Source organism: Diabrotica virgifera, chromosome 4, assembly GCF_917563875.1.
Source record: "Diabrotica virgifera virgifera chromosome 4, PGI_DIABVI_V3a".
Lineage (NCBI taxonomy): Eukaryota > Metazoa > Arthropoda > Insecta > Coleoptera > Chrysomelidae > Diabrotica > Diabrotica virgifera.
In genome coordinates, this window is record NC_065446.1 from 129,717,335 (window position 1) to 129,739,933 (window position 22,599).

Consider the following 22,599-nt stretch of genomic DNA (forward strand, 5'->3'; position numbering starts at 1 on the left):
CATACGGTTTACCATTCCAAACTACGTAATCGGCTAGGCAATGTCACAGCTGTTAAGTTGGTTTTAATTTTTAAAGAGCTTAATTGCATCAGTGATGACGTCATATCAGGTTGATAATTTTAGATTACAAGATTACTATGAGACTGGAACAGTTTTGAGAAATTTATTAACTCTTGTATGCAAAATGTTTTAAGTTTTTCAATCTTTGTTAAGTTTCGGTTATTAATAAATAAATAATATGTATGGTGTATTCCACGAATATACGACTGTTTTGGATTATAGCGACAACGAATATTTTAGTGTGCAACATAAAAAGTACGAAAGTATTTTGCTCTAATAATTACTCCAATAAACAAAAATATAATTTGCAATTTACTTTCGTTCTTCATATTTTGCACAGTAAAATATTCGTTGTCGCGATAATCCAAGAGGATCGTATATTCGTGGAATGGGGTATATGTTAAAAAGTTTGCATAATGTATTTGAGAATTTTTTTCATATTTATGTATTATTTTAACCTGGGAGCAGTCGCGCCGTTAGAAAAAATCTCACATTTTATTCTTTTTCGTGACAACTCGATGAAAAATTTTGCAACATAATTTTCCACTCGTAAGTGTCTCGAGAAAGATTGTAGTAATGCGTGGGATTTTTTAAATTTTTTTTTTTTTTTGTGGAAGTTATGGTTTTGGTGAGAACCAATTAGCTTTAAAAGTGTTAGAAATAGACATTTTTAACATAACAAGTAAATAAAAATAGTATAAAATAAAAATTTGTTTTAAATTCGTATTTAAATTCGTATTGTGAGATTTTTTCTCTACGCGCGAATACTTACGTGACAGAAGTGAGCGCGACTGCTCCTGGGTTAATAAAGAAAATGAAAAAAATGCTTGTTTAATTTAAACGTTTTAAACGTGTTTTAAACAAAAACTGTTTTAAACATATACACATGTTTAAAACATATTTAAAACAGTTGTTTAAAAAAAATGTTTAAAACGAAACAACCCTGATTAATGTCGTCATTTATACTGGTTCTCCATGAACCGTCTTCCTCTTGCACAGGTCCATATACTTTTCTCAGTATCCGTCTCTCGAATGTCTTGAGTTGCGCTTCATCTTTTTTTGTCATTACCTAGGTCTCACAACCATAGGTTAGTACGGGTGTAATTAGTGTTCTGTGAATAGTCATTTTGGCTCGTTTGTCTAATAATTTCGATGTCATCAACGTTTTTTTAGCGTAGTATGTATAATTCCCACTGTTATCATCATCAACCCGTACTCGTCTACTGCTGGAGATAGGTATCCCTCAGCTCTTTCCATCTTTCTCTGTTTTGTGCGGCTTGCATCCAGTTGCCGACAATACGCTTCAAATCGTCAGCCCATCTGGTTGGTGGTCGTCCTCTGCTCCGTAGTGCTTCTTCTCGTGGCCTCCACTCGACAATACGTTTTGTCCATCGGTTGTCTGACAATCTGAAGACGTGTCCTGTCCAATTCCACTTACCATCATCAACGCGTACTCGTCCACTGCTGGACATAGGTATCCCTCAGCTCTTTCCATCTTTCTCTGTTTTGTGCGGCTTGCATCCAGTTGCCGACAATACGCTTCAAATCGTCAGCCCATCTGGTTGGTGGTCGTTCTCTGCTCCGTAGTGCTTGTTCTCGTGGCCTCCACTCGACAATACGTTTTGTCCATCGGTTGTCTGACAATCTGAAGACGTTGTCCAATTCCACTTGAGCGACGCGATTCTTTCGACGGCGTCCGTTGTTTTTGTTCTACGACGTATTTTTTCGTTTGGGATTCGGTCCCCCAGGGAGACACACAACATCTGGCGCTCCATAGCCCTCTGATTTATGCGAATCTTGTTTATATCACATGTTGTACCCACTGTTATATCACATGTTAAATTGCTAAATATTATGCGAATCTTGTTTATACCCACTGTTATATCACATGTTAAATCACGTGCATCTACATCGCGTTAGATGAATGATTAAAAAGCCTCCAAAAACGCAGCCAGGTTGTGATAACTAAAATCAAAGATGGCTAAGCAACTGGAGTGGAATGATAATGGGCTTCTATGACACCAAAAAGAACTTTAAATCATTCTTGACATATAATAAATACATGTCTCATAGCTGAAACCCATTTAACAGTAGTAATCGCCATACTCACATTAAAGTATGGTCAAACATGTACAGATTATCAGTGTGAATGTATTAATAAAAATATTCGATCAAATAAAAATAGTTACCTGAGAAGTCTTAGACAGAACTTCAGACTTAACAGACTTGGCTTCCTTCGTAGCATTTGTGCTATCATCTTTTCTCACGGCAGGTGGCACTTTATTGGTATTATCCCAAAATAGAGAGTCATCATCTTCCCCGTCATCATCGAATAGGTTTTTGTGTGTAGAAAAGATTCCTTTCACTGTATCTTCAGGGTAACTTAGAGGTGGAGGTTCGTCAGAAAACAGACCAGCTGAAAATAATAAAAATATAAGGGTGACAATAATAACTTTTATAAAAGTTTTTAGATCGTTTATCGAAAGTGTTTTTTTTTTCTTGAAAAATTCCATTTTTTTTAAATGATGACGTGGGACAGCATCAGCTAGAAAAATAAGATCTCGACAGTAACACTGAGCAAGAAATAACGGCTTGCTCTAATGTCACACTTATCATTTTTGCTGTGAAATACAAAAACAAATGTAACAAAACAAACTAAGGATTCCCCTTACCTGAGAAAGTATTAGTTTTACTAGGCTGTATTGGCTTGGAGTTGATGTTTTCTGGGACATTTTCTTCTCTACTGATCACATTGCCCAACTTAGCAGCCAGTTGTTCAGCAAAAGCTTTATTCGATTGAGGGACCTGTAGAGGAATAACCTCATGTTATGGATTTATATTATATACCTACTCACGGACAAAAATATTGCATATGCATGTGAAATGAAATTTTTTCTGCTGCTGCTCTTTAGCCCCCCAGTATCATACGAATAGGTTTTCTTTTCCGAATGCGATGTTTTATATCATATCATATTGTGTGTATATTATGATAACCAAACTTATATGGAATCACCAAGTATTTCAAAGCAATATTTATTTCTTTTGAAAAAACTTGTTATTGTTGCGAAGAATAAAGGTTTTTATTGAAAATAAACAAATCGATAAGACAGTCAGATAGTATAGCTCAGTGCGGTATAGGTTACTTGCTTGAGTTGCAAATTGAACTTTTGCGTCCAAAAACGAAAATATGCCTCATGTGGGGTTATAGAACTTACAACGGGGAAAGATTATTGGTCTTGTGGAGCAAGTAATGTTCTCAGAGAGTCATAGCTGCAGAACTAGGCGTAACACACGGCGTTCTATCCAAAACCTATGCTAGGTAATAGGAACCAGGAAAGCTCAAAAATAAAGCAAAGGAAAGTCGCCAAAAAGTAGTAACAGCTCGCCACGATCGTTTAATTGTCCAATCATCTGGCGGACACTCAACCATTTCTCACCTGCAGCTCCAAAGGCAGCTTTTGGAAGCTACATGTGTAACTGTTTCAGTTGAAACGATAAGAAGAGTTCGTGCCAAGAAGTACACAGCAGGAGACAGTTATGGGTTCCCGAGTTATCCAGGCACCACAAGATTGATCGCCTAAATTGGTGTCTTCAACACTAAAACTGGAGCATTGGGAATTGACAAAATGCGCTATCTTCAGAAAAGTCAGGATTTGTGTAAAATCAGATGACTCACGAAATCGTATACTTAAAAGTCGAGGAAGAAAAGCAAGAACGAAAACTGTCAGATCTGTTCACAAATATAAAAGGGGAAGTGTTATGTTCTGGAGAGGAATTGTGATCCACAAAAAACTTCTTTAATTTTCATCCAATCAACTTTAACTGCTCACATGTATGTTGATAACCTACAGAAAGGTGCAACAGGAAAAATAATTTAATTTACATGCATGATAATGGACCTCCACACACTATTAGAGTGACTAGAGACATCGTTGAAGCAGAAGGTATCCCTTGTTTGGAGTGGCCTGCCTGCTCACCCAAGCTTAACCCTATAGAGAATTTGTGGAATATGCTTAAAAGAAAAATCAGAGCTCGCCGGGATAATCCACAAAACACCGCACGGTTAGTACAAGCTGCTCTTGAAGAATGGAGCAACCTACCACAACAAAATGTTGATAATTTGAATAGGAGCGTGCCTACGCAAACTGACGCTTGCATAACGACTAGAGGTGATAACACTGACTTCAAAAAAAAAACAAAAAAAAATAAATAAAAACAATTTCAACATTATTCGTTTTACATTGAAATTTTTATTCTATTGACTTTAAAACAACTAGTTTCAATTTGTTTTTTAAATGCTATATTGTTGTATTTAATTGTTATGTATTTGTTATTAAATTGCTTTAAAATAAATATTGTTTGACTTCGTGTGTTCGTTTTTTTAAATTCGCACGAAATAATAAAAAATATCACATGATTCCATATAAGGTTGGTTGTGTTGCCAGTAAATGACCGTTTTGAGTGTTATTTTTCACGGGCAACTCCGAATTGCATGAAAATTTGGATTTAGGTTCTACTTATCCTCCACGTCAAAGTTGAATTTGTGCCTTTGGCTCTTACTTGGGGGAGTGACAGTCACGCCTTCTTGGGGGTGGAAAAACGTCTGTTTAAAATATGCCCGGATATGGATGGATAAATTGACTAATTCTAAGCAACTTTCGTTCTATAGAGTTTTTTATCGATATTTTTCGAGTTATTTTCGATTGAAAACGTTTAATTTTCGACAAAAAACTACGTTTTCAGACGGTTTTTCGCAAATAACTCAAAAAGTAAATATTTTATCGAAATAAATATTCTTATCAAGTGTAGCATATAAAAAAACGAAAAAAATGGTGTATCAGTAAGGTCTATAAATAGAGTAAAAGCAATGTTGTAGTTCATGAAAAATACGTTCTTATTTGTCTAATTCCAAATCGAATATTTCAACGGGAAATCACCGAAAAATTAAGCAATTTTCGGGAAAAACTTGTTAACATTTTTTAAAGTATTTCAAAAAAGCTTTCTTTTTAGTTTTTGCAAAAGTTTCTAGCATCAAAAATAAATGAGTCATGCTGAAAAAAAAAGTTGACTCCTCTTTTTGGTAAAAAAAATCGTGAAAGTATCCCTCTATTTATCACCCTAAATAAAATTAATCGTTACCGCTTTACCATTCGCTTTAAATGTATGTGTATTGTTTATATGATCTGTAAGTTTGACCGGTTTGACGTGCTTATATTTGAAAAAATTTGGTTTTATAGTAAAAAACAATTTTTCTAAAAATTTTGGAAAAATTTCCTTTTTTCAAAATAACTTAAAAGTATTAGTGATATGAAAAATCTCAATGAGTAAAAAAAATGTAGGTTTTGCTGTTATAAATATGCTAGTTTCATTTTGTTTTTCTGTAAGACAAAAATTGGTTAAGATATGACTGTGCAAAGTTTGCATGCATTCGTGATTAGTGACTCGTTCAACCGTTTTAACTGTAACCCCTTTAAACCGGTGAAACTGACAGATCATATAAAAAATAGATAAGTAAAGTAAATTGTTTGTAAAGCGGTAACGATTAATTTCATTTGGAGAGCTAAACACGGGATTTTCATGACTTTTTTACCAAAAAAGAAGGGGGCCAACTTTATTTTGAGCGTAACTCACTTATTTTTAATGCTAGAAACTTTTATAAACAATTAAAATAAAGCTTTTTTCAAACAACTTACAAAAGTTTAAATGGGTTTGTCCCGAATAGTCGAGGCATTGAAGGATTAAAGTGTCGATTTTTTTGCAGTAAGACGGATTTTAATGCAGATTGGTGCGTTGGATTTGTGAGAATGTCAGGAAAATTTGTGAACTAATGTAATGAATAAGAAATCTCAAATTGCATTTGTGCATAAGAAAAATGCATTTCCAAAGAGCACTCGAAAAATAGTGGGAAAAATTGACTCAAGTTTCTTACTCGGGGGTTTTTGGGGTCGCTGAAAACGAATATGAGGTTGGCGAGAGTGTGCAAACTACCTGGTGCCTGCAGCGGGTGTAATAAACGTCTTCCTCTGAAGTATTATGGTACTTTGTTAAATAATTGGCCCAAACTTGTAACTCGGGTATTTTTGGGGTCGCTGAAAATGAATATGAGGTCGGCGAGAGTAATTTATCATATAATTAGTTTAAACTCGTTACTCGGGGGTTTTTGGGGTAACCTATTTTCTTCGATGTAACTATAGTGATCGAAAAGGGTGGTGTTTTTATTATAAATAAACATAAATTTTTATTATTATAATATATTTATGGTTAAAAAAGTTCATTATACAAAATTTATCGTAATTTATCTTTAAAATTCATTTTCTTCATCATTATCATCTTCTTCTTCATTATTCTTCAATATTTGTGCAATCAGAGCCTGCACAATTTTTGCAGGCTAAATTACAAACTAACCCATGCTTCCTGCACCCGCAGTCTGACTTACAACTACAGAATATTATACCCCCGAGTAACAAGTTTGGGCCAATTATTTAACAAATTACCATAATAGTCCAAAAGAAGACGTTTATTACACCTGCTGCAGGCACCAGGTAGTTTGTACACTCTCGCAGACCTCATATTCATTTTCAGAGACCCCAGAAACCCCCCGAGTAATGAGTTTAAGCCAATTATATGATAAATTACCACAATACTCCAGAGGAAGACGTTTATTACACCCGCTTCAGGCACTAGGTAGTTTGCACACTCTCGCCGACCTCATATTCATTTTCAGCGACCCCAAAAACCCCCCGAGTAATGAGTTTAAGCCAATTATATGATAAATTACCACAATACTCTATAGGAAGACGTTTATTACACCCGCTGCAGGCACCTGGTAGTTTGCACACTCTCGCCGACCTCATATTCGTTTTCAGCGACCCCAAAAACCCCCGAGTAAGAAAATTAAGTCAATTTTTCCCACTATTTACCGAGTTGCAAATTTATAATAATTGCCTATTTCAAAATGCACTTTTGAAATGCATTTTTCCTATGCACAAATGCAATTTCTTATTCATTACATTAGTTCACAAAATTTCCTGGCATTCTCACGAATCCAACGCACCAAACTGCATTAAAATCCGTCTTACTGCGCCAAAAATCGACAGTAAGGCCTTTATTTGTGCTTCAATCCCTCGACTAGAAAAAAAGTGCTTCATTTTTTCGATATTTCACGATGAAATATTCATTTTATAATTACACGAATAAAAACGTATATTTCTTGAGCTACAAATTTGCCTTTGCTGGACCTATAGACTTCACGAATACCCAGCTCATTTCGTTTTTTGATAAGCTACATTTTTGCTAAATATATTTTTTTCGATAAAATATTTACTTTTTGAGTTATTCGCGAAAAACCGTCTGAAAGCTCAGTTTTTTTAATCGATCGCAAATAACTCAAAAAGTATTAACTTACATAAAAAAACTCTATAGATGAAAGTTGCTTATAATCAGAAAACGGCACAAATTCAACTTTGAAGTGGAGGGTAAGTAGAACCTAAATCCAAATGTTCATGCAATTCGGGGTTGCCCCTGAAAATTACATGGTATCGCCGTATATCCCGTTCATTTACTGGGCTATATAATCGGATTTAAATCTGATCTAGACTATATTCTGGACAATGTAATTTTTAAATTAAATCTCATCAAGGTAGGTATTCACTGTTCTAGCGACATGAAGACGTGCATTCGCACCAATATGTCGTATCCAATGTGGCTTGCAAATGGCAAAACATCTCCTAAAATGTGTTCAATGTACATGTTAGTTTACATTCACCTAATATCACCTCCACGTGTTCGGTACGTCCTTTCAAAGCAATACCGCTCCGTAGCACTATGCCGCCACCACCAAAACTAACGCTCTGTATGAGGTTACAACTGACATACTGTTCACCAACTCGTCTGTAGACGAAGTTTTGTCAATCCTGTTTCCATATATGATGAACGGTATGCTAGATGTAACCTCATACAGAGTGTTAATTTTGGTGGTGGCTATTGAGTGAGATATGTGCTATATATGCTATATGTGCTATATGTGATATACAGCTATAACTTTGAGCTTCACATTACAAAATAAGCATGTTACAGGGTGTTCGATAACACAGTGGCAGACCAAACTTACGTTTTTTTAAATGGAACACCCTATATTTTATTTTATATTCGAAATCCTGTCAACTTCTCCATCACAAAAATATAAAGGTTTGTTATGTTATACAGGGTATTTACAAAGTTATAACCAATTTTATATGAAAATCGTAACAAGTTCGACTACCTGTATAAATAAGAATACCCACAACAGCAATGGTTTATTGATGCCATATTTTTTGGTGTATTGTCAAAATTTTCAAAAATTATTGATATTGCTAATTTTCTTTATATCAAATACAGGATAAGTCAAAACGCAAGTACATTATTTTCTCAGTAATTTTAAATAGACCACCCTGTATTTTATATCACTATTGAAAAGTACCATTACCGTACTTTAATTTTTAGATAACATTCCCTTTGTCTAAATTTATTAGTTTTCGAGATATTTTCATTTTTCAATGGACCAATAGCGTGGCCACCCAGATCACCAGAATTTAATAAACTGGACTGATTTTTTTGGGGTTACCTTAATAATGAAGATTATAAAATACCACCAATAACAAGGGATGAGATGAAAAATAGAATATAAAGTGTATTTCGATGTATTAATTTACAAATTCTTCATAGTGTAAGTAGCTCATTCAATGATCGTTTTTAGGCGTGCATAAATGTGTTAGAAGGTAATTTTGAACACCTTATGTAATTAAATATTAAAAATATTTTATTAAAAGTAGCTTTAAATTTTTTCAAACATGTTTTTTTTTTGTAAAATGTATTACTGATAAATTATTTTTTGTTCTTTATTTGTTACATTGTTACATTTACATACAAAAGTAGTGTTTAATTGTCTCAACAAACTGTTGTATTTTGTGTTTGTGTGTGTTTTTTTAAATTTATTACTAATAAATTATTTTTCTTTCTTTATTTGCTACATTGTTATATTGATTACCGGATTGATAATCAGTAATCGTCAATTATCAATTCAGTCATGGCTTACTTAAAATTTTGAAAAATTTAGACGCCTAAAAGAATTTCCTCTCAAAAATGAAAATATCTCGAAAACTGATAAATTTGGATATAGGGAATGTTATATAAAAATTAAAGTACGGTAATGGTACTTTTCAATAGTGATATAAAATACAGGGTGTTCCTTTTAAAATTACTGAGAAAATAATGTACTTGCGTTTTGACTCACCCTGTATTTGATATAAAGAAAATTAGCAATGGCAATAATTTTTGAAAATTTTGACAATAAATAAAAAATATGGCATTAAAAAACCATTGCTATTGTGCTTATTTTTATTAATACAGGGAGTTGAACTTAATACAATTTTTATATAAAATTGGTTACAACTTTGTAAATACCCTGTATAACATAACAAACCTTTATATTTTTGTGATGGAGAAGTTAGCAGTATTCTGAATGTAAAATAAAATATAGGGTGTTCCATTTAAAAAAAACATAAGTTTGGTCTGCCACTGTGTTATCGAAGCATTCTAACTAATTTTGTAATGTGAAGCTCAAAGTTGGCTACAATTTTTGTTATTAACTTTTATTACTATCTATTACTATAGCGGATCTATTGAGCTTTACCCCACTTATCAATCATCCTGTATATGCCATAGTGCTATGGAGTGGTATTTCTTGGACAGGAAATACCGAACTTGTGGAGGTGATTGGATGAATGACTTAAATGTACATATCAGTTGTCATTCACCCAATCACCTCCACAAATTCGGTATCTCCTGTCCAAGAAATACCACTCCATAGCACTATGAGAAGATCATATTTTGCCATTTGTCAGCCATATAGGATAACAAATTCGTGTTAATGCACCATAATGGAGGTCTTCATGTCGGTAGAATAGTGAATACTTACCTCGATGGATTTAAGTTAAAAATTAGCCCCGATATAGCCCATGTCAAATTTAAATCTGATTATACCATTTATATGATACTTTAAAACATGTGACACTGGGGGCAGCACAAAAAATTCATTTCACATGTTAATTTCAAAATATGCAATATTTTCGGCCGTGAGTGTAGTATAAAGTTGAAGAATAGTGAAGGGATATATATTACAGAGTGGGCCAAAGAAAACAGTCCACCTCGTTGTTTGGCAGTATTTATTAGATTTTAAGGAAATGACGGAACAGGTCGATTTTTGATCTAAAGGGGACATATTTTTACGGTACATACATCTGTCATTTGTCAATCCCCTCCCTTCCACTTCCCCCGCCCCTTATTTTTAAATAGGAAATAGGGGTCGTATGCTAGCTCATTTGAAAGGTTATTCAATTCTCTATTCAGTAATATTAACATTGACATAAGTAATTATTTATACAGGGTGTCCAAGGAAAATGATTTTGAATTAAATTAATTGACACAAAAAGAAGAATGTATGTAATTTATTAAACTCAAAATACATTCTACTGCTGTCAGAAAACAGAAAAAAAATTATTTCACAAATAAACATTGTTTGTTGCTTATTCAATATTCAACCTACCAAGAGGCAGATGGGTGGCAGCTTGACCATTGACATTAAGCGAAAAGCAATGTTTATTTAACAAAAAACAAAAAACATTTTTTTTCTGTTTTATGACAGCAGTAGAATGTATTTTGAATTAATTAAATTACATACATTCTTCTTTTTGTGTCAATTATTTTAATTAAAATATTTTGTTCTTGGACACCCTGTATAAATAATTATGTTAATGTTTATGTTACTGAATAGAGAATTGAATAACCTTTCAAATGAGCTAGCACACGACCCCTATTTCCTATTTAAAAATAAGGGGTGGGGGAAGTGGAAGGGAGGGGGTTAACAAATGACAGATGTATGTACCGTAAAAATGTGTCCCCCTTAGATAAAAAATGGACCTGTTTCGCCATTTCCTTAAAATCTAATAAATACTGCCAAATATCGAGGTGGACTGTTTTCTTTGGCCCACTCTGTATATATTATATAATATATCCTTATTGTGTAAATAATTATTTCTCAAAGGCATTTATATCGAAGTTGTTGATTTTTTTAACTTCGTACAAACTACACATTTTTTACATACTTTAGGTGGTTCCGGATAAAGCTGACCTTCACTTCCATCACTAGAACTAATCGACTCTGGTTTCTTTTTAGTATCCTTCATGGTAGAATTAGCTACTGGTCTATGTTCAATATTTTGAGGTGAAAAATCTAGCTCCGAGCTACTTTCAGACATTATCTAAAACAAAACATATTAGCAAACAAAGAGACTGGGGCTAATATTTAATTTTTACCAAATCCTTAGGTAGGTTATCATCACTATCAGATTCACTGTAAATTTCTTCAGACTTTTGAGAATCTACATCGCTATCATCTTCCTCTAAATACCAATTTTTGTACCACTCCTCAGAACCAATGAGGGGAGGTAGAGGTCTATGTTCATATACATCTTTCGGTTTTAAAACAAAGCTAAAAAAACAATTGTTAATAGAATCAATTCAATTGGTAAAACAAGCTATAGACAAAATCAGTATATTGTGATATAGATCAATTTACTCCTATTCACTTCTTCCTCAGGCTCTCTCTCTCTCTCTCTCTCTCTCTCTCTCTCTCTCTCTCTCTTTCTTCTTCCTTATTCAAGCATCTGTTTCTTTCTCCCTTTCTCTCTCTTAGTCAACATTTATCCATCGGTTCTTGAATATAGTTATTTACCAAGTGCTTCCATTGTTCTGTGTCCTACGCCAATCGCATTCACTGTTTCACCGGTTAATATCTTTTGACTTCTCCTTTCGCTTCTCAGCCAATTCAATCATACCATGCAAAATTGTGATTAACTTTCTCATACTCAATAAACATTATGTGAATAATTGCAATTTTACTCCTATATTTTGAAAATAATTTTAGAAACTTGAAAATATACATCGCACTGGCTTCATTAGTGCCAGAACCCTGAAATCTAGTTATGGACTAGAGAAGTTTTATTTGAGTAATAATTCTTCTCGGCCACAGCGTAATGCAAACTTACACCAGGGTAGAAAAATAAATATGAGCGATTTCAGGGTAAAAATCAATATAGGTATTTGAAGGTGTTAAATCGTAGTTAATTAAAAATACATACAGAGGTACATACTCGTAAATCGACCTTATTTTTTATAAACAAAGGCCAAAGTCAGAACATATTGTTTTTTGCCTATGGCATTTTTATATCATATTTACAAAAGTTGTATTACGAAAGTTGTGTATTGTCACGGTCCCAGGCCGGCTCTGTCCACAACAGAAGCTGTCGCGACGAACTGTCTGCGGGTGAGAGAAGCGTGTCTACCTAATTTGATTTATGATGTTCCATCCTTTTCTGGTATATTCCATTTCAACATAACAATTGCTTTCCAACTAATGTTTACCTTTTTTTGATGTTTCTGGAACTCAGTAGAAATTGTATGTAACTATATAAACAGACATTTTTAGAATGAGGAGTCAGTTAATATATTCGACGCGATATATTGTTTTATTGTTTGATCGGTTTGCTGAAATGTATGTATTTTTAAAGTAGATAAGTCGTATTTGTAAATAAATTAAATGTTAGAAAGTGTAAAATAAATTAGATATTGTTGTTAAATAAGTGTTAATTGTAAGTGTTATAAATAAACAATTTCAAGTAAGTCTTTTATTTATTTAATAATAATTAAAAGTCAATTCGCGTAATATTTCCTAAAAAAACGTAACAGTATCATGAAAAAACGATTATTTTGAATTTTTATATGAATATCCATAAAGAATTAAACGAGATAATTGCAAAAACCACGTTTTTTGAACTATTTTGTAAATGTTAATAACTTTTACCAAGTAGGTCGTAAGGAACTTATTATACCTTGATCATGAGGTAATTAAGTGCCTTTATTAGTGTACAAAATTTCAAGAAGATATGTTTGTTAGTTTACGAGTTATTTTAAATGTTTATCCCAGACATCGAATGTTTAAACAATCACTGTTGTCCAAGGAGTATTTTCAGAGCTTTTTGGCAAAGTGCAATGAGTTTTTAAAGACTCAAAGTACTAAGAAAGTTAAAAAATTGAATAATATATAAATATTTTGTAATTAAAGTAAAAAATTTAATTAATTTGATTTAATCAAGTAGGTTTTAATTTGATTTAATATTTGTATTTATAAATACATACCTACTTTAATAATTTGAATAGGAAGAAAGATGGCGGATGGTAATGATAGCATTAATGAGGACGGTAAAAGAAAAAGCAAAGAGGAGCCAGATATATTTAGCAGGAGTAGAAAAGTGAACCGAACACCAGACAGGTCGAAACCATCAACGAATGAAACCAGCAGCCAGAACGAAATGATGGAACTAATGAGACAATTAGCAAGCGATAACAAAAAGAAAAACAAGGACCTGGAAGATATAAAAAATACAATGGGTAATATGATTGAGGAACTAAAAGAAATTAGGAAGGAAAATAATGAATACAAATTGCAAATGAAAGAAATAATAAGAGAAAATGAAAATCTAAAGAAAGAAATGGCTACGATGAAACAAAAAATAGATAAAATAGAAATAACCTTGGAAGCATGTCAGAAAGAAAAGAAGAAAAATAACCTAATAATGAGAGGCTTACCACTAGACACAATAGGAACAGAGCAAATAGAGAACTTCATAGAAGCAAAAATGGGAGTAAAATCAGAAATAAATAGGGTACAAAAGATAAATGAAACAATGTGTGTTATAGAATGTAAAAAATTCGAAGATAAAATGAAAATACTGAAAGCCAAGGGTAAACTAATGAGCTATAAACAACATAGAGTATATATAGAATGTGACCTAACATTAAAAGAGATAGAAATACAAAGAAACCTTAGGAAGATAGCAGCAGAGGAAAAGACTAATGGGAAAAGGACAAAAATTGGATATGGATTCATAATTATTGAAGGCATTAAGTGGAAATGGAACCAAAAAACAAGCCGGATAGAAAAAGTAACATACAATACAGAACCAACTTGTTCAAAAAACTAGCTGTAGAAAACACAATGATGGACCGAGAAACAAAACAGGCAAAGAACAGGGACATGACCAGATTTAAAGATAATAACACAAACGTAAGGAAAAACAAATTGAAGTACAACTTAAACATAGAAAAGAACAGAACAATTTTGAAAATGGCATCATGGAATGTAAGAGGTATAAATGGGAAAGAAATAGAACTGGGGGAAGAAATTAGAGATAAGAACATTGAAATAGTAGCTATAACAGAGACAAAGAAAAAAGGAAGAGGATCAATAATATTAGAAAACGGAATGTTACTAATATACAGTGGAGTGGAGGAAACGAAGAGAGCTCAGGCAGGAGTAGCGTGCCTGATTAAGAAGGATAGTATCAACAAAGTAAAAAATTGGATATATTACAACGAACGTATACTAAGAGTAGACATATATATGGATACAGAGGAAACCAATACAAACCTAATCATATGCTATGGACCAGATGAAGACGCAACAAAAAACGAAAAGAATGAGTTCTGGGACAAATTACAAGAAGTGATAAATGATTGTACAGAGAAAATGGTGATCACAGGAGACATGAACAGTAGAGTGGGGAAAGAAGCAGAAAAATGGAACAATGTCATCGGACCGTATGGGGAGGAAAAAATAAACAAAAATGGAAAATTACTACTTGAATTCTGTCTAGACAATAACCTGGTGATTATGAACACACACTTCCAACATAAAAGGATACACAAGATCACAAGAGAAGTCAAATCAAGAGACGAACAATCAATTATAGACTATACTATAGTGCAAAAAACAGAGAAGAACTGGATAAGAGACGTAAGGGTGAAAAGGAGTTATGAAATTGGTAGTGACCACTATCTACTAGAAACCACATTCAAAAGCAAAAGAAAAGAAATAAAAAGAAATGAGAACATAAACAGAGAACACAAAGAAATAATAAAAATTTATAAACTAAGGGAAGAAACAACGAAAATAAGATACACAGAAGGGCTAGAGAAAGAAATAGACAATGAACATATAATAACAGAAACAATAGAAGAAGAATGGGGAAAATTTAAAAATGCGATGATAAAACAGCTAAATCAATATGTGGAACCACAAGAAATAACAACAGAGGGAAACGAACGTCTTGGTGGAACGATGAAGTGAAAAGAGAAATAAAAGAAAAGAAGAAATTATGGAAAGAATACATACAAGACAAAACACAACAAAAATATGAAAATTATAAGAGAAAAAGAACAAAAGTTAAAGAGATAGTTAGGAAAGAGAAAAAGAAAAGTTGGGAAAAATTCGGAGAAAAAATGGAAGAAAACAGCACAGAAAACGTAAAATTATTTTATAGAACACTGAAAAACCTAAGAAGCAACAAAGAAACGAAACTGAAACAAATAATGAACAAGGAAGGAATAATAATAAATGACGATAAAACAATAATGGAAAGATGGAGGGAACATTTCCAGCTGTTACTGAATGGAAATCAAGTGAACACAATGGAGAAGGAAAGCCACATAAAGAGAGTATCCATAAGAAGCACGGAAAATCCAGAAACTATAGAAAAAGAAGAACTAGAAGAAGCAATAAGAAAGATAAAGATTGGAAAAGCACCAGGAAGCGATGAAGTAGCACCAGAAATGATGAAATATATAGGAATAAAAGCAAAAGAAAAATTGTTATACATATATAACCTAATATGGAAGAGAAAAGTAATACCCAGAGAATGGACAAATGCAGTAATTATACCTATATACAAAAAAGGAAACACAAGAGACTGTAAGAACTATAGAGGTATATCACTACTATGTGTAGCAGCAAAAGTATACGAAACCATAATAGAAAGGAAAATCAGAAAAGAAATAGAACATAAATTAGAGGACGTACAAAGTGGATTCAGGAAAGGACACAACACACAAGACCATATATTTACCATGCAACAAGTAATAGAAAAAGCATTAAAGAAAAATAGAGAAATATACCTGAGCTTTATAGACATGGAAAAAGCCTTCGACTCAGTCAAAAGAAAAGATATATGGGAAAGCCTAAAGAAGAAGGAAGTAAGCGAAGAACTGATAGAAGCAACAAAGAGTATATACATGAAAACAACAAATACAGTAAGAATGTTAAATATACAGTCAGAACCATTTGAAACAACTCAAGGAGTTAGACAAGGGGGAAGTCTCAGCCCAGTGCTATTCATAAATGTAATAGATGAGATAGTGAAAGAATGTAAGAAAACTTTCAAGAAATACTGCATCGGTTGGAACAGAATGCAAATGATAAACGCTGAGATGTGTATATTTGCAGACGACATAGTATTAATTGCGGAAACAGCAGAAAAACTGAAATACAACTTAGAGAAATGGAACCTAGAAGCAAGCAAATACAACTTAAACGTAAACAAAGAGAAGACTCAGATAATGAAAATATCAAGGAAACAAGGGACGGAAGATCAAATAGAAATAATGATAGACCAACATCAATTAATACAGACAAATTCATACAAATACTTAGGAACAGTAATCAACAACAAAGGAGACATAGAGGACGATCTTAACAACAGAATGGAAAACACAGGAAAACTATTCCAAGCACTAAATAGAGGATTCCTTAATAACAAAGAAATATCAACAAAGACCAAGATGACAATATACAAAACAATATATAGACCTACGGTGACATATGGAGCAGAAAATTGGATATTAAACAAAAGACACCAGAGCAAAATACAGGCAGCAGAGATGAAATACCTCAGAAGAACGATAGGAGTAAAAAGAACAGATAAAATCAGAAATGAAGAAATAAGAGAAAGACTCAAAATCAAGCCGATACTCGACTCAATCAAGAAGAAAAAATTGGCATGGTTCGGACATCTAACCCGGATGGACAATGATAGACAAGTGAAAAGAGTGTGGGAAGCCAAACCAATAGGTAAGAATAGAAGAGGAAGGCCCATCAAAGAATGGAACAGTGACATTTCGCAGATACTGCAGAGTAAGGGTAAGACTTGGCAGGAAGCAACACAGATGGCATCCAATAGGAAGGAATGGAGAAAGTTCGTTAAGAGCTAGGACAATCCAGAAGATTGTAAAATATTGTAATTTATTGAATTGTAATTTAATGAATTGTATTATAAATGGCCCTACACCGAAAGGTACTAATGGGTCTACTGATTAAGTAAAGTAAAGTAAAAGTCAATTCGCGTAATATTTCCTAAAAAAACGTAACAAAATGGTGCAGAAGTGAGGATACTTGAAATACATAAATTTAACGTAAATTTTCGGTTTAAATAGAGTGTGGAACTTTTAAAAATAAATAAAATATAAATCGTAATAAATAAAGTGTGTGACAATGTCTTCACAACATAAGAAAATCACTGAATTGATCGTTAAGGAGCTCCGCAACCAGTTAGAAGAGAGAGACATGGACACTACTGGGAAAAAGGCTGATCTAGTCGAACGTCTAAAGAACGCTCTTCAAGAAGAGGGCCAAGATCCAGAAACCTATTTGTTTGAAGACAAGCATGCTGCTGTGATCTCATCGATTTCGAAGGTTTCGACAGACATTACATCGTTAGAGAGCAAAGTTTCTAGTGAAATCTCCCAAGTTTCGACAGACATTACATCGCTGGAGAACAAAGTTTCAACAGAGATCACATCGTTAGAGAAAAAGGTTTCTAGTGAAATTTCCCAAGTTTCCTCGGATGTTTTGAAGGTTTCGACAGACATTGCATCATTAGAGAAGAAAGTTTCGGGTGATATTTCATCCCTTGACAGCAAAATGACTAACGAGATCTCTAAAGTCACTTCGGATTTTGACGACAAGATATCGTCCATAAAATCTACCTTTGAAGAAAAGATCAAGGAAATAGAAAAGAAACTGGAGGAAACGGAAAAAGTGGACAAAGTGGTGGAACCCATCTTAACAGATATTAAAGATGATGAAACCAAATACAAGTTGGAGCCACGGTCGATAGTTGAAGGGAGTGTAGGTCATGCTCGTGTTAAGGTGCCAAATTTCGACGGAAAGTCATCATGGAACAACTACATGAAACAGTTCGAATCGGCGGCCAGAGCGAACGGATGGTCCGAAAAAGAAAAAGCTGTAAACCTCACTATTGCTCTTCGAGGCGACGCTTTGGATGTCCTCCAGACCATAGCCGTAGAGGAGACAGATGACTTCGAGCAGCTTAAAAAGAGACTGAATATGCGATACGGACACGAACATTTAGAGCATGTCTATCAGTCGCAGTTTAAAAATCGAAGACAAAAGAAAGATGAAGCTCTTCAAGAATACGAGGTCGATATTGCCAGGTTGGTACGATATGCATATCCAACAGCTCCCGAAGACATGATGGAAAAGTTGGCTGTTCAAACATTCATTGATGGCCTTCGTGATCATGAAATGCAAAGAACACTGCGATTAGCTCGTCACAAGACGCTGGTTGATGTCTTGTCTGCCGCCCTCGAATACGAATCAGCTACCCAGGCCTCTGGCGGGTACAGTAAAGTTAGGACTGTGAAAGAGGAAGAGGATGAAGACAAACTGGACCAGATTGTCAATATGATAAAGGGCATTTCCTACAAGAAAACAAAGACCATAAGGTGCTGGAATTGTGGGGAAATGGGACACGTACGGAGTTCATGTAAGTACCCTAGGTACAATAACAGTCAAGAGACTCACCAGCAGGAAAACTAGAACGGGTCGGCCTTAGGGGGGCAGCTTCGACCCGCAACTTTTCCAAAGACCCTCTCATACTAATAGCTTCTTTGAAATGTCGTGAAGATAGTGTATATGTGGATGGAGAAATAAATGGTAAAAAGTATACATTGTTGGTGGATACCGGAGCGACCAGGACCATTATACGGCCGTCAGTTTTAAACAGCCGTAAGAAACTCTTACCAACGAGGTTGCGACTGCGGACTGCCACAGGTGAAAACGCCAACACCCATGGAGAAATCCAGATACAATTAGGGATTGGAGCAGAAAAGTTCGTCCATACTGTCATAGTTGCAGACATCGAAGAAGATGTTATATTAGAAATGGACGTAATGAATTTGCATGGATTTCAATTGGATTTTAAGAATAGGGTAATCAAAGTTGGCAACGAGGAGGTATTTCTTCATCCACATGATGACAGAACTGTGCTAGCAGCCATTAAAGAAGATACAGTTGTGCCTGCGAGGAGTGAAACGATCATCGTAGCGCGGCTACAGGGAACTGTAGAAGAAGGAACGCCTGTTATGATGGAGCCATGGAACCACGACGAGGAGGTTGGCCGAGGAATCATAATTGGAAAGGAATTGGTTACTTCTGCTAAAGAAATTCCCGTGAGATTGATTAATGTCAATGACTACCCGGTGACCATCAAGAAGGAGACAAAAGTAGGAACTTGTGTACCCGTGACGTCCATAATCCGTCAGACAACAACATCAGATAATTCCAACGACAAGTTCGACCAAATGGTTGCAGTTGCAGGCCAATCTCTGAATCAAGTGGAGAAAAGGAAATTAAGGGAATTTCTTAGGCAATATCGTGACATATTCGTACCGAAAGGAGGAAAGACAGGAAGAACGACAGTTGTCAAACATAAAATTGACACTGGTACTGCTAGGCCAATTCGTCAATCAGCTCGACGATTACCACAGGCGAAGAGAGAGGAAGCTGAAAGGATTGTTCAAGAAATGAAGAAAGACGGGGTGATAGAAACTTCTACGAGCCCATGGGTCTCTCCGGTGGTCCTGGTCAAGAAGAAAGATGGAACTACGAGGTTCTGTGTGGACTACCGTTTGTTGAACAATGTTACCAAGAAAGATAGTTATCCTCTGCCTCGGATCGACGACACGTTGGACACATTAGCTGGAAGTAAATTGTTTTCTACGTTGGACTTGAAGTCTGGATATTGGCAGGTAGAAATGGATCCAGTGGACAAAGAGAAGACGGCCTTTACGACAGGATCTGGATTATGGGAATTCAACGTTATGCCGTTTGGACTCTGTAACGCTCCTGCGACATTTGAGAGGCTTATGGAAAATGTGTTGAGAGGGTTATCTTGGAAAACGTGCCTGGTGTATTTAGACGACATAATCGTTTTGGGAGAGACGTTTGAAGACCACCTGAAGAATTTAGAAGACGTCTTTAATCGACTTAAAGCTGCCCAGTTAATGTTAAATCCCAAGAAATGCCAGTTATTTCAAAGAAAAGTCAATTATTTAGGTCATATAGTCAGCAAAGAAGGAGTGGCCGTGGATAAAGGAAAAATCGATTCCATTAAGGAATGGCCTGAACCAACTGATAAACATCAAGTGAGAAGTTTTCTGGGACTATGTACTTACTACCGGAGGTTCATTAAGAAGTTTGCAGATATCGCTAAGCCATTAACGCGACTTACAGAGGAAGCAAGAGATTATTGCTGGGATGGAGACTGCCAAACGGCCTTTGAAACTTTGAAGAGGCATTTAATTACAGCGCCAATTAGACTGGAGAGTTATCCGAAATATGGTAGAAGAAATTTTTAAAGACACCGAGGTCCGGGTGTTAGTCTGTTGCAATCCGCATAGTTACTGGTGCGGAGCGAAGACCGTCCCCTGTCACTTTTATACAACTGGGAGTTGTAAAAGAGGGTCCAGTTGCAGATACCAGCATCCAGTTCCAGTCCCGACAAGGTTCCAGGAGGAACCATCTTTTGAGGAGGGGGCAATGTCACGGTCCCAGGCCGGCTCTGTCCACAACAGAAGCTGTCGCGACGAACTGTCTGCGGGTGAGAGAAGCGTGTCTACCTAATTTGATTTATGATGTTCCATCCTTTTCTGGTATATTCCATTTCAACATAACAATTGCTTTCCAACTAATGTTTACCTTTTTTTGATGTTTCTGGAACTCAGTAGAAATTGTATGTAACTATATAAACAGACATTTTTAGAATGAGGAGTCAGTTAATATATTCGACGCGATATATTGTTTTATTGTTTGATCGGTTTGCTGAAATGTATGTATTTTTAAAGTAGATAAGTCGTATTTGTAAATAAATTAAATGTTAGAAAGTGTAAAATAAATTAGATATTGTTGTTAAATAAGTGTTAATTGTAAGTGTTATAAATAAACAATTTCAAGTAAGTCTTTTATTTATTTAATAATAATTAAAAGTCAATTCGCGTAATATTTCCTAAAAAAACGTAACAGTATCATGAAAAAACGATTATTTTGAATTTTTATATGAATATCCATAAAGAATTAAACGAGATAATTGCAAAAACCACGTTTTTTGAACTATTTTGTAAATGTTAATAACTTTTACCAAGTAGGTCGTAAGGAACTTATTATACCTTGATCATGAGGTAATTAAGTGCCTTTATTAGTGTACAAAATTTCAAGAAGATATGTTTGTTAGTTTACGAGTTATTTTAAATGTTTATCCCAGACATCGAATGTTTAAACAATCACTGTTGCCCAAGGAGTATTTTCAGAGCTTTTTGGCAAAGTGCAATGAGTTTTTAAAGACTCAAAGTACTAAGAAAGTTAAAAAAAAAGAATATATTTGTTTTTTAAATGTTGTTAAACAAGTCGATAAAAAAACGGTGAGTTTTCTCCTTATAAACAATTAGAATATCTTTGTCATTTTTTATGATAAATAATTATAATTAGTTATATCAAAAATCTGGTGAAAAAACACACATAAAAAAAGAAAAAAAACTTTCTAGGACCAATGTTATAATTTTTTTTTGAAAAATCACATCTCTATTGTTTATAAATATTAAGAGTTGAAATTTTTACAGAATGATAGATATCTATATTTTTTATTGCAAGTGATAAGTACGGAATATCTTCTATTTAAAACGAGTAATAACCCGTTAAATTGAAGTTACTCACGCTTACTGAGCTGGGACCGTGTGATATAGAAGAATGTCGGAGTCCAGTTTCGAGATTTTGATATTGAAAGTTCAATTTGGAGCGCTTGAAAAATTTTACAATATCTCAGCTTCCAGAGAAAGTAGAGCCTTCATTTTTTTAAATCGGGGTAACTCAACGAGAGAATAACAAATAGCTAATTTTCATTTACCGGAAAAATCGGATAATTCTGGAAAATGCACTTTTTTATTTAACATTCATTATTAAAACTAATATATTTTGATAAATATTTTCATAAAATATAATTATAGTATATATATATTTATTTATATACATTCATTTCATTTCATTTTATTCACCACGGTGTCTGTACGGAAAACGACTTGATTTGAAAAAAATCTTCATAGAAATATACAGGGCCATTAACACTACAATCTAAAAATAATGTGAATTATACAGGGTGCTTCAAAAAAGAGTGGTATATCTTCTTCTTCAAGTGCCATCTTCGTTCCGAAGGTTGGCGATCATCAGGGCTACACGTATTTTCGAAACTGCTGACCGAAACAATTCGTTGTTGCTACAGCTATACCATTCCCGTAGATTCTTCAGCCAGGAGTTTCGTC

The 22,599-nt window shown here is 34.3% G+C and overlaps 1 protein-coding gene across 2 annotated transcripts in view; it reads right to left on the minus strand.

Annotated features, from left to right (window-relative positions):
• Nucleotides 1-22,599, minus strand: part of LOC114335879 (WASH complex subunit 2C) — a 136,242-nt gene that overhangs the window by 84,817 nt on the left and 28,826 nt on the right. For both annotated transcript variants that reach the window (XM_028286169.2, XM_028286168.2), the window contains exons 4-7: nucleotides 11,413-11,587; nucleotides 11,202-11,357; nucleotides 2,733-2,865; nucleotides 2,250-2,476 (exon numbers count right to left, since the gene is read on the minus strand). In XM_028286169.2, the coding sequence (XP_028141970.2) occupies nucleotides 2,250-2,476; nucleotides 2,733-2,865; nucleotides 11,202-11,357; nucleotides 11,413-11,587 (691 nt within the window). The remainder of the gene's footprint in view (nucleotides 1-2,249; nucleotides 2,477-2,732; nucleotides 2,866-11,201; nucleotides 11,358-11,412; nucleotides 11,588-22,599) is intronic.